Here is a 14,163-nt window from a genome sequence, read left to right on the forward strand (position 1 = left end):
TTAGTTGTAAGCATTTCGAAATGTCTCGATATTTTTAATAATCGAATATTTCGATTATTTTAATTCGATTATTCCCACTATTAGTTGCATTTTGCCGGTAACTGCAGCAGCGTTTTAAAATGCTGTCAAAAATATTTGAATGAATTTGGGTACAATCTAGGACCAGTTAGGCCTGCCATAATAATTTGAAATCTAAACCGGAACAGAGTACCCCGAAAATTTATAACCGTTAATTAAATATGTTACGATTTACTCAATATTTCTTGTCTAATCATAATACTTATCTGTGATCAGTGTATGATTCGTAACAGACATTATAATAAAACCATTCCGAGGTTTTAAGTGTTAACTTTTTTCAACAAATAATCTCACGAGGAAAGTGTCACCAAAGGTAATTTCGTTTCTTTACATTTTGATGAAATTATAACCTATAAGTATTTGGCTACAGAATTATATATCATTCTATGTATTTAGCATTCTACCCTAAAATATTTTGACTGCACAAAAAACAAAATATTTTCACATTTGTAAAACTCACTATTTAATAAATCTGCGGTAATACTATAATCTTACGATCTGTCTTTTTTATTTTTTGTATTGAAATTATAACAAAAATCATAAAATTTGTTTTTTAAAACATTTAAATTAGTGAAAAGTATTAACCTCAATGACATACCGCGAAACCGTCCAATTTTGCCCGCTTTTTTACGATTATGTTGATTTTCTCAAAATAAATGTATGTTATGCTTTACTTTTTAATTTCCAAGAATGGCCTTGGTAATCATTGAATCGGGTTACAATTGTAAATTCAGTCATATTGAAATGCGATTTCAAGCAATTAAAAATTTTGATGGCGGGCAAAATTACCTCCATGTTTGCCCGAAACCATTGTTTGTTGAACTGTAGCTCATATGGCATTCTTGTCTAAGAACTACTTTATCGAATTATTAATTCAAGGGCAAAATTGTCGTTTGAACATATTTTCAATGGCTAACTAATAAAATATTAGTCTAAAAACAGTTGGGCAAATTTACCCGCCGAATTCCATTTGTTTTCATACAAGCAATTTATAAGCCTTAAGGTTGTCAAAATCTGGTTGGTAACTTAAGAAAAATTAATAAATCTAGTTTATTTAAAGAAATGTTTTATTTAAGTACACATACCAATAATCCTAGTCTTAATTATCTAAATGACAATTACGAGTATTAATAACAGGTAGGTAAACACAGTTTTCGTAATGGCAAATACTTATACCTTTGTTGTGAGAAATAATTACTATTTCGGAAATATAGTTAATGAACAACTAAGAAGGAACCAGACGACATCAATTTTAAAAATTAATTGAAATTATTTCTGAATCTAAGTCCTACGAAAGTAAAAAAATATCATTTGAGGTGGATAATAATGGAGGCTGGTTAACTCCAAATATAATAAAAATGATCTAATATAGAAACAAATTGCATACCATGCAAAAAATGAGAAATGCTTCAGAAACTATTAAATAGCAATATAAGATATATAAAAACACATCAAATGAATCAAGAAAGGCAAAGAAGAATTAAATTTAAATATTCAGAATAATGATAATACTTTTGAAAATCTAAAATACCCAATAAGTGCAAAACCTTCATAATAGTTTTAATTTAATTTAAACTAATTATTAAAATAAGAAAGTGATAACCCTAACACGTTTTTTAGTTTGGGCAAAATTGACAACCCAAAGGCTCAACTTATGCGGGTTTATTTGCCTATCGTCATAATTCTTGATTTAAACTACTGACAGCACATAATGTAAACAGGAAATGATCTGAAAACCTTTGTCTATATCATGCAACAAGAAAAACTTACCTTTGTCTTTGCCATCGAGCAGTATATTAAAAAACACAGAGTCGAAATGGCCTGCAACAAATTACACGCGGAATTTGACAGGTTCTGACAAGCCACCGAGTAAGGTTAGTGACAAAAGCTTCTGAGTGGAGTTAGTGACATAAATCTACTTTCCTCCTTAATGTAATAAATTTACCAAAATCAAATGGAAATATATTTTTTTAAAGGTTGAGCATAGATTAGACTCTGGGCAAAATATCTATCAAGGGCAAAATGCCACCACACACAATTAGAAATAATATTGTTTCATTTGTAAATATAATACAATTTATTGAATAAGAAGATAAATTAGTTTTATATTAAATATTAAATATATTTTTCACAATTTAAAAGTATATAAATAATAACACTGACAGCTGCCAGCTAGTGTGGTATCTATAGTAACGAGTTACACAGAAATAAATATGAACTAAGGAAATATGTATTTCTCTTTTTCACATGAATGTTTGTAATGTAATGTATTTATTTAGAAAGTTGTACAAATAAAATTTGGACACCTAGTTATACCTTAACTAATAAACAATAATTATACAATATTAATTTCAAAACCATTGTTATAAAATCCAGATGCTTTCTGATGACATATATGGATGTTTGTTTTTAACAAAAATCATCGCCATCATACGAAACGATGCGATAGACCCAACATCCCTAATCTCTTCTGCATGGGTATTGTGATTTACTATACCTTTTTTGAAATTGTTGAGGACAACGCAATATTTGCTATATCTTAGATGTAGCTAGTATGGGAAAAACGTGTCTAGATTTCATTTTATAAAATCGTCTTTTAATATGTATGTTTTGTATTTTAGATATTAGTAAAGTAAAAAGACTACACAATGGTAGATTCAGTATTGGTCCTCGGTGTCTTTGTGGCATTATGTGGATGTATATTTAATTTTTCCCTGCATAAACTTGAAGAAGGACATGTTGGCGTATACTTCAGGGTAAATATTATAATCTGCTTACTTACCTACGATCAACATTACGAAAATTAATATTTCACTATCACCGATTCAATGTGGAAACAAAAGGTCATATGTTTATTTTGACATTTTCTTAGATCTACTAATAATAATACCAGACTACAGTCTGCCTCACAGTATACTGCCAGCACAAGCAAAGTGGCAGCTTTTTGACAAAAATCACAAAATGAGTTCAATGTTTTATCAGAAATTTCAAACCATTTGATATGGGTATAGCAATAAGCAGTTAAAAAAATATTTCAGTACAAAAAACCATATTATGTTTTTTAGCAATATTACAATATAGCGGTGTAGATATGACACATAAAGGTTTATGGTACTAAGCCCATAAAAATTTGCGCAGACAATACAAAAACAAAATAATTTATGTTCTCTCAGACAGCCAGGCTGCTCTATGTCGATATCAATTCTAAATTAACCTTGGAGTGCCTACGGGCGCTCAATTGTGTCGGTGAGTGTTACAGTGTGACATTAATTTGGGTACCTGGACAGTCAAACATCGACGGTAACGAGGCAGCAGATGAATTGGCAAGGCCGGGAGCTGAGACAGCCCCGATAGGCCCTGAACCCTACTGTAGGTTGCCTAAATGTGCTCCTCGTAATGAGCTTAGGTCACGGGCCAGGAAGCAGAGTGTAATGCTCTGGCAAAAAGTACCTGGTCATCACCATGCAAAGGAACTTGTAAAAGGGTACTCGCAAAGTTTTGACCTAATAAAGCTCAGCCGAAATCAAGTGAGGATTATCACTAGAGCCCCTGCAGGCACTGCAGATTGAACAAACACCTTGCTGAATGAACCTTTCCGAAACTTCTAGATGTAAGTTCTGCAGTGCAGATGAGAAAACACCTATACACATTCTATGTGAATGTGATACTTTGCATCATAAAAGGAGCCTTATCCGGGGACCACTGGTTAAACCTGAGGATGTTAAAGAGCTCACCCCCTACCTAATAACCCGATACTTTACGGATCTGGGCTTGGAGGCGGAGATTTAGCAAAATGTAAACTCTCGCCTTCCCCACCGTGACCAGGCTCTTTATAGACCCGGGCTTGGAGGGTGAGAACTATTCACGGAGACCTGTCACAATGCAGGAGCTTGCATCGCACTGCCCCCCACCACTAAGAATAAGAATAAGACGCACAAAGGTTTTTTGCCTTAGAAACAATCAACATTTATTCATAATTCATTAAAAAAAAATCTCAAATTTGCACGAAGTTGATAAATACTAAAAAGTGTCATATCTCAAAATATGACCTTTACAAATAACTCCCTTTTTGCTTACGACCACAGTATAGTGTTTAGTGCATAGTACTTGTAGATAGGTACCTATGCAGCTATATTTGAACCTATTTATGATTGCGGGGCTAATAATGCAGTGCAATGGGAAACTTATTATTTCCTCAATGTTTTGAGTATGTCCAAATGTTTGTAGACAGGCTGGATCACTCCCTAGGAAGTTATTAAAATCAAAATTTATTGCAACAGAGAGGGAGAACATTTTTGAGAAGGGTTATATGGAAGTCTAGGCATTTTCAGGGCTTATGACCTGTCATTGGCTGGTTTCAGTGGCCATTTTACACACTGTAACATTCACCATTCTGCCTATGTTAAAATATCAATGCTTTTACGCAAAAGCCAACTTATATGTTATATTCTTAACACAAATAAATTTTTCTATACGTTCCTATCATAAAATATGTAGATTTTATATTGTTTGTGTGGAAATTCGGAGAGTTTGGATTTTTAAAATTAATATTTCCACTAATTCTATATTATGGATTTCCAATAAAATATGATTTATGATGTAGAATCTCTATAAAATGGAATTTTTGTTTTTGTGTATTCATAAAAAAAACTTTGTCCTGAAAATTAAAATTTTTGTATATATTTCGTTTTGTGAGTACGGTCCTCTATTACAATATAAAAATTGGCTTTCCATGTGAGATCGTAAACTTTATATTTCAATTTTTTTATGCAAAGATAATAAATATTTGCGTTCTTATGATTTACCCAAATATTTCAATTCTGGGGTCCATTTTCAACGAGCTGTAAATAACTCATTATTATAAAATGGGATCCAAGTTGTGGTAGAGCCGAGTGCGAACTTCGAACCTCTGATCCATGAGTCCGCGACACTAGCCACGGGGCCTCAACCCAGCTTAATTTATTATACTAAAAATGATTACTTTCTAGGGCGGAGCTCTGCTCCCACTGACAAGTCAACCTGGATTTCACATGATGTTTCCGTTTTTGACAACATACAAGTCAATTCAGGTTTGTCAATTTTACATGCATAAAAACTGCCTCTTCCATATTTAAGAATATTGATTTTAAAAGGCAAGCGTCATGATGTGTTACAAAATATTTTACAGAAGGAAAAAAAATGTGCACTTTCTTGAACATAAGTGTATAGGTACCATATGAGCTTTTAATTTAGTTTTTTAAGTAGTAGAACTTTAATATAAGATTTAAGTAGTAGAACTTTAATATAAGATTCTTCTCATAGAAAATAAACTTGCCTATTATCTAAGGGTTTAAAAATGTGAATCATATTATTATATTTTTCAGGTAACATTGCAAACTGATGAAGTAACAAACGTTCCCTGTGGTACGAGTGGAGGCGTGATGATATACTTTGACAGAATCGAAGTTGTAAATAAATTAGAACCTGAGAGTGGTTTGTATATGTATTTATTATGGATAGTAAATATAATGTGCCATAAATGTTAGTAAATGTTTGTATATAATCCCCTACCGACCACCGGCATGACAGTAATTACACTAACATGTAAATTCCGCCATACACCTTCACCATAGTAGTAAATCAACATTCTGATAGGACATACGCTATTGGAAGCTTACACCAACATGCACTGATTATAGTAAAATGATTTACAACGGATGCATGAATTTAATGAAATGACATTTTGATTTTCGTATCCAGTTTATGATCATGTCCATTGATTTTGAAGAAATGTAAGTCTTATAATGAAAGAACCAATGTTTTAAGATACTGAAAATACAAATAAATGCTATAAATGATTAGAAACCTCTTAAAGGAAGTAGATTCTTTAGTCTCTTGTTGAACATTTTACGTTTGGATTTGCATCCGTCTGCCTCTGAAGTACAGATATATAGGTATTATTTTATTTATTTTTCAAAAATATTTACAAAAAAATTCTTAAATTAAAGTCCTGCTGAGTTGCATACATACAACTCGTCAGCAGGTTCTTATAAATTACATTAATTATTTACACTTAGCCTACATTAACAATAATTTTACTTGAATTAATTAATTGAATTAATTAATATTAATTAATAATAATTAATTAATTGAATTAGGTAGAGATTATGAAAATTTGTTACGACAATGCTCAACCCTGTGTTGCCAAAAGTGGTCAAGACATACTTGGAAATGTTAAAATCGGAAGTCCTACCCCACTCACCGTATTATCCAGAGGTTGCTCCCTCTGACTATCACTTGCTTCGATCAATGGCACACTGCCTGGCTGACCAGTACTTCCGGTCTTATGAAGAAGTAAAAAATTGGATCGATTCGTGGATCGCTTTAAATGATGACTGGTTTTTTCAATGCGGGATTCGTATGCTGCCCAGAGATGGGAGAAAGTAGTGGCCAGCGATGGATAATACTTTGAATCACAAACGTATAACCAGTTTTTTACAATAAGGCCTCGAATTTCAGAAAAAAAACGGCAGAAGCAAAATTGTACACCTAATATTATTTTATTAGCTATCTCCAAAGCATGTATCTTCTTCACACTATGTCCAAATAATTTAATTGTGGTTATTCACAATATTTTGAGTATGTCTAAATCTGTATAGACAAGAACTAGATTTAATCCGCTAGGAAGTTTATTAAAATTGATGGACATTTCAACATTATTTTAGTTTCAATAAGTTTCCTCTAATCATCTTGCTGACTTGATTTTAGACGATAAGTTCTTTTAATTAAAAGTGGAGAATTTTATATTAAAACATTTTTGTCTTAAGAAAATAGTCTAATGAATGCGAAATTGTTTAGTTTTAGATATTGTAAGAAACTACACCGCTGATTACGACAGGACCCTAATATTTAACAAAGTTCATCACGAGTTGAATCAGTTTTGCAGTGTTCACACCTTGCACGAAGTATATATCGACTTGTTTGATCAAATAGATGAAAATCTTAAAAAGGTAATAATGTTTATTATTTTAATTACCATAAATTGAAATTATATCGGGTGCTTTTCTGTGAATGCATATTCAAAGTGGTTAACAAACTTAAAAATAATGTTTGTCTCAATTCTCGTGAGTTACGGATATTATGGGAAAAATTTATATACTTAGACACCCTCTCATTGTAATGGCTATGGAAATGCATCTACACTTTTACAGAAAAAATAAATAACCAACCATCTTTTGAGTAAATAAAAAAAATTATTAATGCTTTAATTTGGTAACATTATTGTCATTTATGATCTTTTAAAAATAATAAATCACCCTGTTTGTTTTTTTATAGGCTTTGCAAGCAGATTTACACGAAATGGCCCCTGGTCTAAGGATCCAGGCAGTGCGAGTTACAAAACCCAAAATTCCAGAAGTCATTCGCAAAAATTATGAAATGATGGAAGGCGAAAAATCAAAACTGCTTATAGCCGCACAACATCAAAAGGTTTTACATATTTATATTTAGTTGCTATGCAATATCATCAATCTAAAAAAGCTATCTAGTTTCATAAAAACCAGTTTTGTTTGTTTTATTTTTTAAATCATCTATTTGAATTCTAAAACATTTATAGCCAAGAAAGCATTGACCTATTTAAATCTTGATGCAATAAAGTCTTAAAAAGTAAAGATTAGTATCGTGAGTTTACCAACGATCCTTCTAAGCCACAGATTTCCATGTATGTATGATGTTTCTGATGTCAATTTTTCTTCTTTTTTATAAAAAGAAAAATAAAGATAAATGAAAACAATTTATGCAGATTAGTTGATTGAATATAAAAAAAATGAAGACTATTTATTAGTCTACATACCTTTTTTTCCTTAGTTGATACAAGTTACAGTCAAAACTAAAACCTTATAGGTACATAATTATTTAACATTCAATACAATTCGATCAATAAACAAAAGGTAACTGTCACCATGTCACATGGAAGGAAAGCATACCATTTTAAATTTAGAAATATTTTTAGCATTTTTAAAGGACTGTTTTGACAGTTTCCTTTCTATATCTGGCCTATATTGATTTGGCAAGCAAATAGGGACACAACATACCTGCTCAGCGGATCATGTTACTTTAAATAAAAAATATTATTGCTTGAAAAATATATTATTTTGTCCTTTCAAAATTATTTATGGAAGTCAGTACAGGATAATTAAGTATGATTTTTTATTTATTTAAGGTTGTTGAAAAAGAAGCAGAGACAGAACGCCGAAAAGCTGTAATCGAAGCCGAGAAGGAAGCTCAAGTTGCAAAAATACAGTATGAACAAAAAATAATGGAAAAAGAATCCCAACAAAAAATGGAAATGATAGAAGATACAATACACCTTGCCAAAGAAAGAGGTCGAGCTGATTCTGCATTTTACCATTCGGCCAAATTGGGAGAAGCAAACAAATTACTTTTAACCAAAGAATATATAGAATTAAAGAAATACGAGTATATATCTCAAAATGCTAAAATCTTTTTTGGAAATGACATTCCCAGTATGTTTTTACAATCTGGAATTATTAACGATAATAAAGTCTCAGAAACTTAAACCATTATATAATTAATATAAGGATGTAATTAAAAATGTTGGATTTTTAAATTTTTTATAATTTCCAATGACCACATTTAATTTTAATGCTGTTTGAATATTTTTTCAATAAATTATCGCAGTAAACTGTAGCAGAGATGTCGGGTTAGTATAAATGCTGGTACAATTTACCGTCTAAAATTAAAATGCAGGGTTGATATTTCTTGGAGGGAATAAACTAAAAATAGTATTTTAAAAAAATATTTTGATATTATTAAATAATATGCCATTGCTGAATATGTTTGAACTATTTAATCACTCCACTTGTTCCTTCCTATTAAAATCCTTAGATAAAAATAAAACAGTATTACAACATGGTCGCAGTTAGGTGCTTACAAACATATTGAATAAATTTAGTTATTTTTAAGAATATTTAGGAACAGATTATTTAGTTGTTAGCAACTGGACTATTTATTAATTTAAGTGATTTTAAACAAAGCTTTGATGCAAATTATTCAATCAAAATTGATTCAGAAAAGTAAAAACAACGTACTTATCAGTTTAAACTTTCATTCGTAAAATAAAAAAATTGGTATTATGTAGCAAGGTATGTGGTAGTCATTTTTATTAATTAACTTCTAAAATACCGGAGTGTAGATAGCAGCTGTCAATTTCGGTACCCGTTGGGTACTGAACTGAGTTCTGCACTTCAAAATCTTCCAAGCAGAATTAGCACTTTCCTTGTTATTGTGGACTTTAGGGCCTGGAATGGATTTATCGGACCACTTTTTGAATAAACTAAATAAAGTGCCGAAAGCCGCATTCAACATATCCCGATTTAAACGTTTAGTGCTTTTCGATTTTATGAAATAAAAGATTTTTTTCAGAAAGATAACAATACATGTACGCATTTGTATTCGGGAAATAGATTCAAGTAATAAAATCACTACCATTGTTAGTATTTCGATAGTTTTATTAAAATAAAGTGACAATAGTTTTCGCAGAATAAAATCCACAAGAGGTTTTTTGTAAAAAGTATGTATGTATTATATATATGCACATTGTTTATGCCAGTTTATAGCAGATTTTAGAAATATATAATGTAAATGATATGTATGATAGATAACAGAATTACGATTTTTACAAATAGTGGGTACGTGCCTAGATTTGTTTGTAAATGACTAGACATAGACTAAATAAAGGTTTTTGCGCATTTTATCCTATATTTGTATAAATACAGTGCTGTTTTGTAATGCGGTCTTTGTTTGATTAGTTTTTCAGACAAAGACAGAATTTTAGTTATCACTAAGAATGTCGTGTTATAATCTTATATAGACGCCATTGAAGAATTAAAAGCATGTAAATATCTAGTTTATATTGAAGCCAATCAAGAATTCAATTCCATCAGCAATTATGTTGTTTTCACATGAAAATTATGCAAAAAAGGCTAAAAAATCAGTGCGCACAGGCAAAATGCTTGGCAGTTGGGGTACATTTGGCATCCCGCTAGTTTGGCATTCGAACGGTTAAAGTTGATTGAAAAACCATTTTCAATTAATTTTTTTATTAGAAAATATAAGACATCAAAGAAAAAACAATGAAATAACTTAGATCTTATTGAACGCAGCAATATCAACTGACTGAACAAAGTCCTCAAATTCTTGAATTGTATCAGAAAGCAAATCGATGGAAACTTTGTCGTCTTCTACAATGCACATGATTTGAAGTTTGTTGATTCCATATCCAACAGGTACAAGTTTGGAGGCTCCCCAAACAAGTCCGTCCATTGCGATACTTCTAACTTTCTCTTCCATCATCTTCATGTCAGTTTCATCATCCCAAGGTTTGACATCCATTACGATGGAGGATTTTGCGATAAGGGCGGGTTTCTTGGATTTTTTTGCATTATATTCTTCCAGACGCTTTTCACGCACTGCAGCGGCTTCTGCGGACTGCAAACAAAATATAAATTACATTATTACACTTTTCTTGCGCATAATGTGAGCCAAATAATAATGTAAGGCAATTAATCTTTATAAAAATCAAATCCTTTTTTGATGTTCCGATAATATTACTATTTTCCAATATTATTATCAAATAAATAAATAATTACATACAAAATATGTACATAATTATGATAACTACCAGTAAACATAGAAAAGTTGGTAAGTAGTTGTATATAATTATTTACTAACATTTAATAATTGCATCTTATTTATTTATTATTTATTTATTTATTTATTTACGGACAAAGTCCATTATAAACATGATCCATCTTATGATTTACCTAAATATTAGGGGGGGGGGGGGTATTTCCAAGTACATATTTATAAATAACCATGTTTTAAAATAAGAATAGATTTTTGGTAGAACAGGATCTTAATCTTAAACCCGACCAGGAGTCCGTAACAATACTAAAGGATAACACCGGACTAGTGCAATGTTTCTAGGTCCTTTGCATGTGTTATTTATTTGCAGATCCTATTTAAACAGAGTCTATAGTGATTTCTAAATACGGATAAATATTTATGATTATAATAATAATTTTATGTGAAATGAGGTGTAAAACAATTAGCTGCATGGAGAGCCATCAATATCAATAGTAAACAGCTTAATTATCTTCACCAACATTAAAAAAATAATTAGAAGATTAAATGAAGAATTCTTATACTTTTTTTATGATCGAACATTATTTTTTTATTCAAAAAAATATCACACGCTTGTAAAAGTTTATATATTCTAAAATATCTTTACTAAATTGGTAGCTATTTACTTTTTAATACTGTTTTGAAGTACATATTTCAAATTTATCCAGAGCAATAAGTGAAATGTGGAATTATTTTTTACCTCGGCTTCATCGTCAGATCCGAAGAGATCGAGGTCATCATCATCCTCCTTGGGTTTTTCTGTGGTGGTCTTTCCTCCGGCTTTCAGCGGGCACGCCTGCCCCCCCCAGGCGCTCCTCTCCTTGTCCGTGTAAGACGAGATGTTCTTGTACCAGCGCAAGCTGTGAGCCTCTGAAGGCGCTTTACCAAGTGCCTTGAATATGCTCACATCAGCTTGGGATGGCTGGTATCTGCACACAAAGTTTTAAGAGAAATTAAAAAATATATATCTTTATATATATATTCCCAGTCAGTTCAAACCTTAATTTAAATCACACTCTTCTGTTTTTGTACACTGGAACCTCGTTTTATACAGTTTTGAAATCAAAATTCAAAGATGAAATGAAAAATTTAACAATGCAAAATAATAATATAATTATTCTATTTGTTATTGGAATACCTACATCGCTCTTTTACTTACATGGCATATAATATATATATATTTTAATAAGTTAAGGCAACTCATCCTAACGAGGATGATTTGTGCCATAATGGAGTACTAACATTAAAAAAATAAATGCAAATATATTACAGTTTCAAAATATATACCATTCAAAACAATAAATTTGGATAAGTTCAAAACTACTTCTGGGCTGGTATTCCGAACGCATTTACAGCGCGATATAACGTGTATTCAGTACGTAAAACGCATTATACCGCGCTACAATCTCGTTCGGAATACCAGCCCTGGGGATAAGACTGACAAGACATGAGATGAATCTAAGGGAAAGGAAGGTTTGGATTGGTGTACAAAGCATATGCATCCCGAATGGGGCATCCAAACAACGCGTGGTCTATGCATTCCTCGTCAAGCCTGCACTCACACCGAGGACTTTCCACAATCTTGATTTTAAACAAATGTTTATTCACAATAATATTATATGATTATAGTTATAGTGAATAATCTTTCTAATGATTTTTTAAAGCACATAATTTCCAATATAAGAAAAAATTAAGGCACAATTTTTGGGGCTATTTTCAACGAGTTGTAAATAACTCACTATTAGGAAATGGGAATCAAGTTGGGGTCGCACCTCAGATCTCTGATCTGTGAGTCCGCAACACTAGCCACGGGACCACAACCTGACTAAATAGTAAATAATTTAATTTCTCGATTGATTTGACACAAATTGATTATTATAAGAGGAAACCTGTCCAGCCATTGGTCTTTTATATTATGCTTTTTTTACTCAGTGCTGTGTGGAACATGTAAAGAGGTTCCAGTGTACTCTCAATTTATAAATCAGATAGTTGAATAAATATGTAGTAGTTTAATTAGAATGTAACCAAGTTTTAATTTACAAGTACAACATTGAGGTAATTTTTACAGAAACGGCAGTCAGAAATAATATATAAATTAGCCAATTACTATCCATGAATAAAAATCAACAAATAAAATAACAAGGAAACCCTATGGGAAATTGGATATAAAAAATGTACTCTTACACGCGGTAAAAATGATAGCATTAAATTGTATGGTGAAGTTTCTTGAAAATGCATGAAAAAAATAACTACAAAAATAATGATTACAATAAAAAACTAACTTTTTTGAACAACGTCACTAGTTCTTATGAATCACTTAATGATAAGAGAGTTGTGGTAGATTTCCAGTTGATGGTAAGTCAACTGATCAATCAGCAGAACACACTAAGGAGGGGACGAGAACTTGAAATGTCACGCTGGGTAATTTAAAAAAATACAAAACATTAAAAAAATCATAGTGCTGATAAAACGATACATAAAAAATATTTTTTTGGCCAAGTTAAAAAAAAACCACTGAGCTTTGTCATTTAATACGGTCAAATATGAATATGGTCAAAGTGGTCAACGTTATATTTTGATTATAAACAGCTGTCATTGCACAATTTCTTTCACGGGAGCTTGTTTTAGATTATATAGATGAGATAAAAATAAACGACATTTAGATAATTAAAAATAAAGTTAGAGTTCGGCGGCATTTTCGATCTTCCAATGTAATATAATTCTAATTTTATAACCTATGAATTCTCAACTTGCTACAAAAAGTCAATCGATCTTACCCGGAGATGAAGCTATTGTTGGCTAAGAAATCGTTCAATTCCTTCAAGCCTTTGGCGTTAGATACATCAGTGATCACCATTTTTGGTCGATAAATTTTATTTCAGTATCTAAAATTCAAGACAGGTGACGACCACGGGGGACGACGTTGCACCGGTAAAAGAAAGAGGAAACCGATCATAGACTACGTTCTAAATTTAAAAATCTACGTCCATAAACAATATATACAAGCACGGAAAAGGCTAAAGACTGTTTACAAGGATCAGAAAATTGGTAAGTCAGAATTATTGTTATGGCTTTCGAATTATCAGAAAATAAACAGAAAATAAGACTTGTAGCAACACCATTTAGACTCAATTGATTGTAGCTAATTTCCTTTTTTTATTATTTCCTAAATGATTAGTACATGGCAGTGATAATATTATTTAAATCACCAAAAGGCTTCCTGCATCGGTTATTCTCATAAAAATAAAAATTGCAAAAATAAACTTCATCGTCATAATTAATTTATCCACATCTAATGGTGAATAAGGTTATCACCACATTAATCGTTCCGTATTTTGATCATTTGTTGTTATTATATATTACTTTCTACTGAAAAAAAAAACTGTTTTCTGCTTATTGCCC

The 14,163-nt window shown here is 31.3% G+C and overlaps 2 protein-coding genes and 1 long non-coding RNA gene across 5 annotated transcripts; 1 reads left to right on the forward strand and 2 right to left on the reverse strand.

Moving 5' to 3' along the window:
- The first annotated feature begins 82 nt into the window (after positions 1 to 82).
- On the forward strand, positions 83 to 8,911 carry LOC148272840 (erlin-2-like). 3 transcript variants are annotated; one of them, XM_088239493.1, is made up of 7 exons: positions 83 to 391; positions 2,700 to 2,834; positions 5,067 to 5,147; positions 5,442 to 5,550; positions 6,916 to 7,067; positions 7,393 to 7,545; positions 8,279 to 8,911. In XM_088239493.1, the coding sequence occupies exons 2-7, from the start codon at positions 2,727 to 2,729 to the stop codon at positions 8,633 to 8,635; spliced, it is 960 nt and encodes a 319-aa protein (XP_088095619.1). In that variant the 5' UTR covers positions 83 to 391; positions 2,700 to 2,726; the 3' UTR covers positions 8,636 to 8,911. The 3 variants fall into 3 exon arrangements, with proteins under 3 accessions (XP_088095619.1, XP_088095620.1, XP_088095621.1); XM_088239494.1 differs by lacking the exon at positions 83 to 391 and adding an exon at positions 1,699 to 1,952; XM_088239495.1 differs by lacking the exon at positions 83 to 391 and adding an exon at positions 1,961 to 2,010.
- LOC148272841 (uncharacterized) lies at positions 2,814 to 8,025 on the reverse strand. The gene is made up of 3 exons (XR_015824746.1): positions 7,910 to 8,025; positions 7,748 to 7,810; positions 2,814 to 2,860 (listed from the first exon to the last, which is right to left on the reverse strand). It is a non-coding gene; the product is annotated as an uncharacterized LOC148272841 (long non-coding RNA).
- A 1,250-nt stretch (positions 8,912 to 10,161) lies between the features above and the next one.
- Positions 10,162 to 13,703, reverse strand: eEF1beta (elongation factor 1-beta). Its single transcript, XM_088239496.1, has 3 exons — positions 13,539 to 13,703; positions 11,462 to 11,690; positions 10,162 to 10,566 (listed from the first exon to the last, which is right to left on the reverse strand). The coding sequence occupies exons 1-3, from the start codon at positions 13,616 to 13,618 to the stop codon at positions 10,222 to 10,224; spliced, it is 654 nt and encodes a 217-aa protein (XP_088095622.1). The 5' UTR covers positions 13,619 to 13,703; the 3' UTR covers positions 10,162 to 10,221.
- Between the last annotated feature and the right edge of the window lie 460 nt (positions 13,704 to 14,163).

Source organism: Micrasema longulum, unplaced genomic scaffold (assembly GCF_059751315.1).
Source record: "Micrasema longulum isolate JH-2025_06_02 unplaced genomic scaffold, ASM5975131v1 h1tg002175l, whole genome shotgun sequence".
Taxonomy (NCBI): Eukaryota; Metazoa; Arthropoda; class Insecta; order Trichoptera; family Brachycentridae; genus Micrasema; species Micrasema longulum.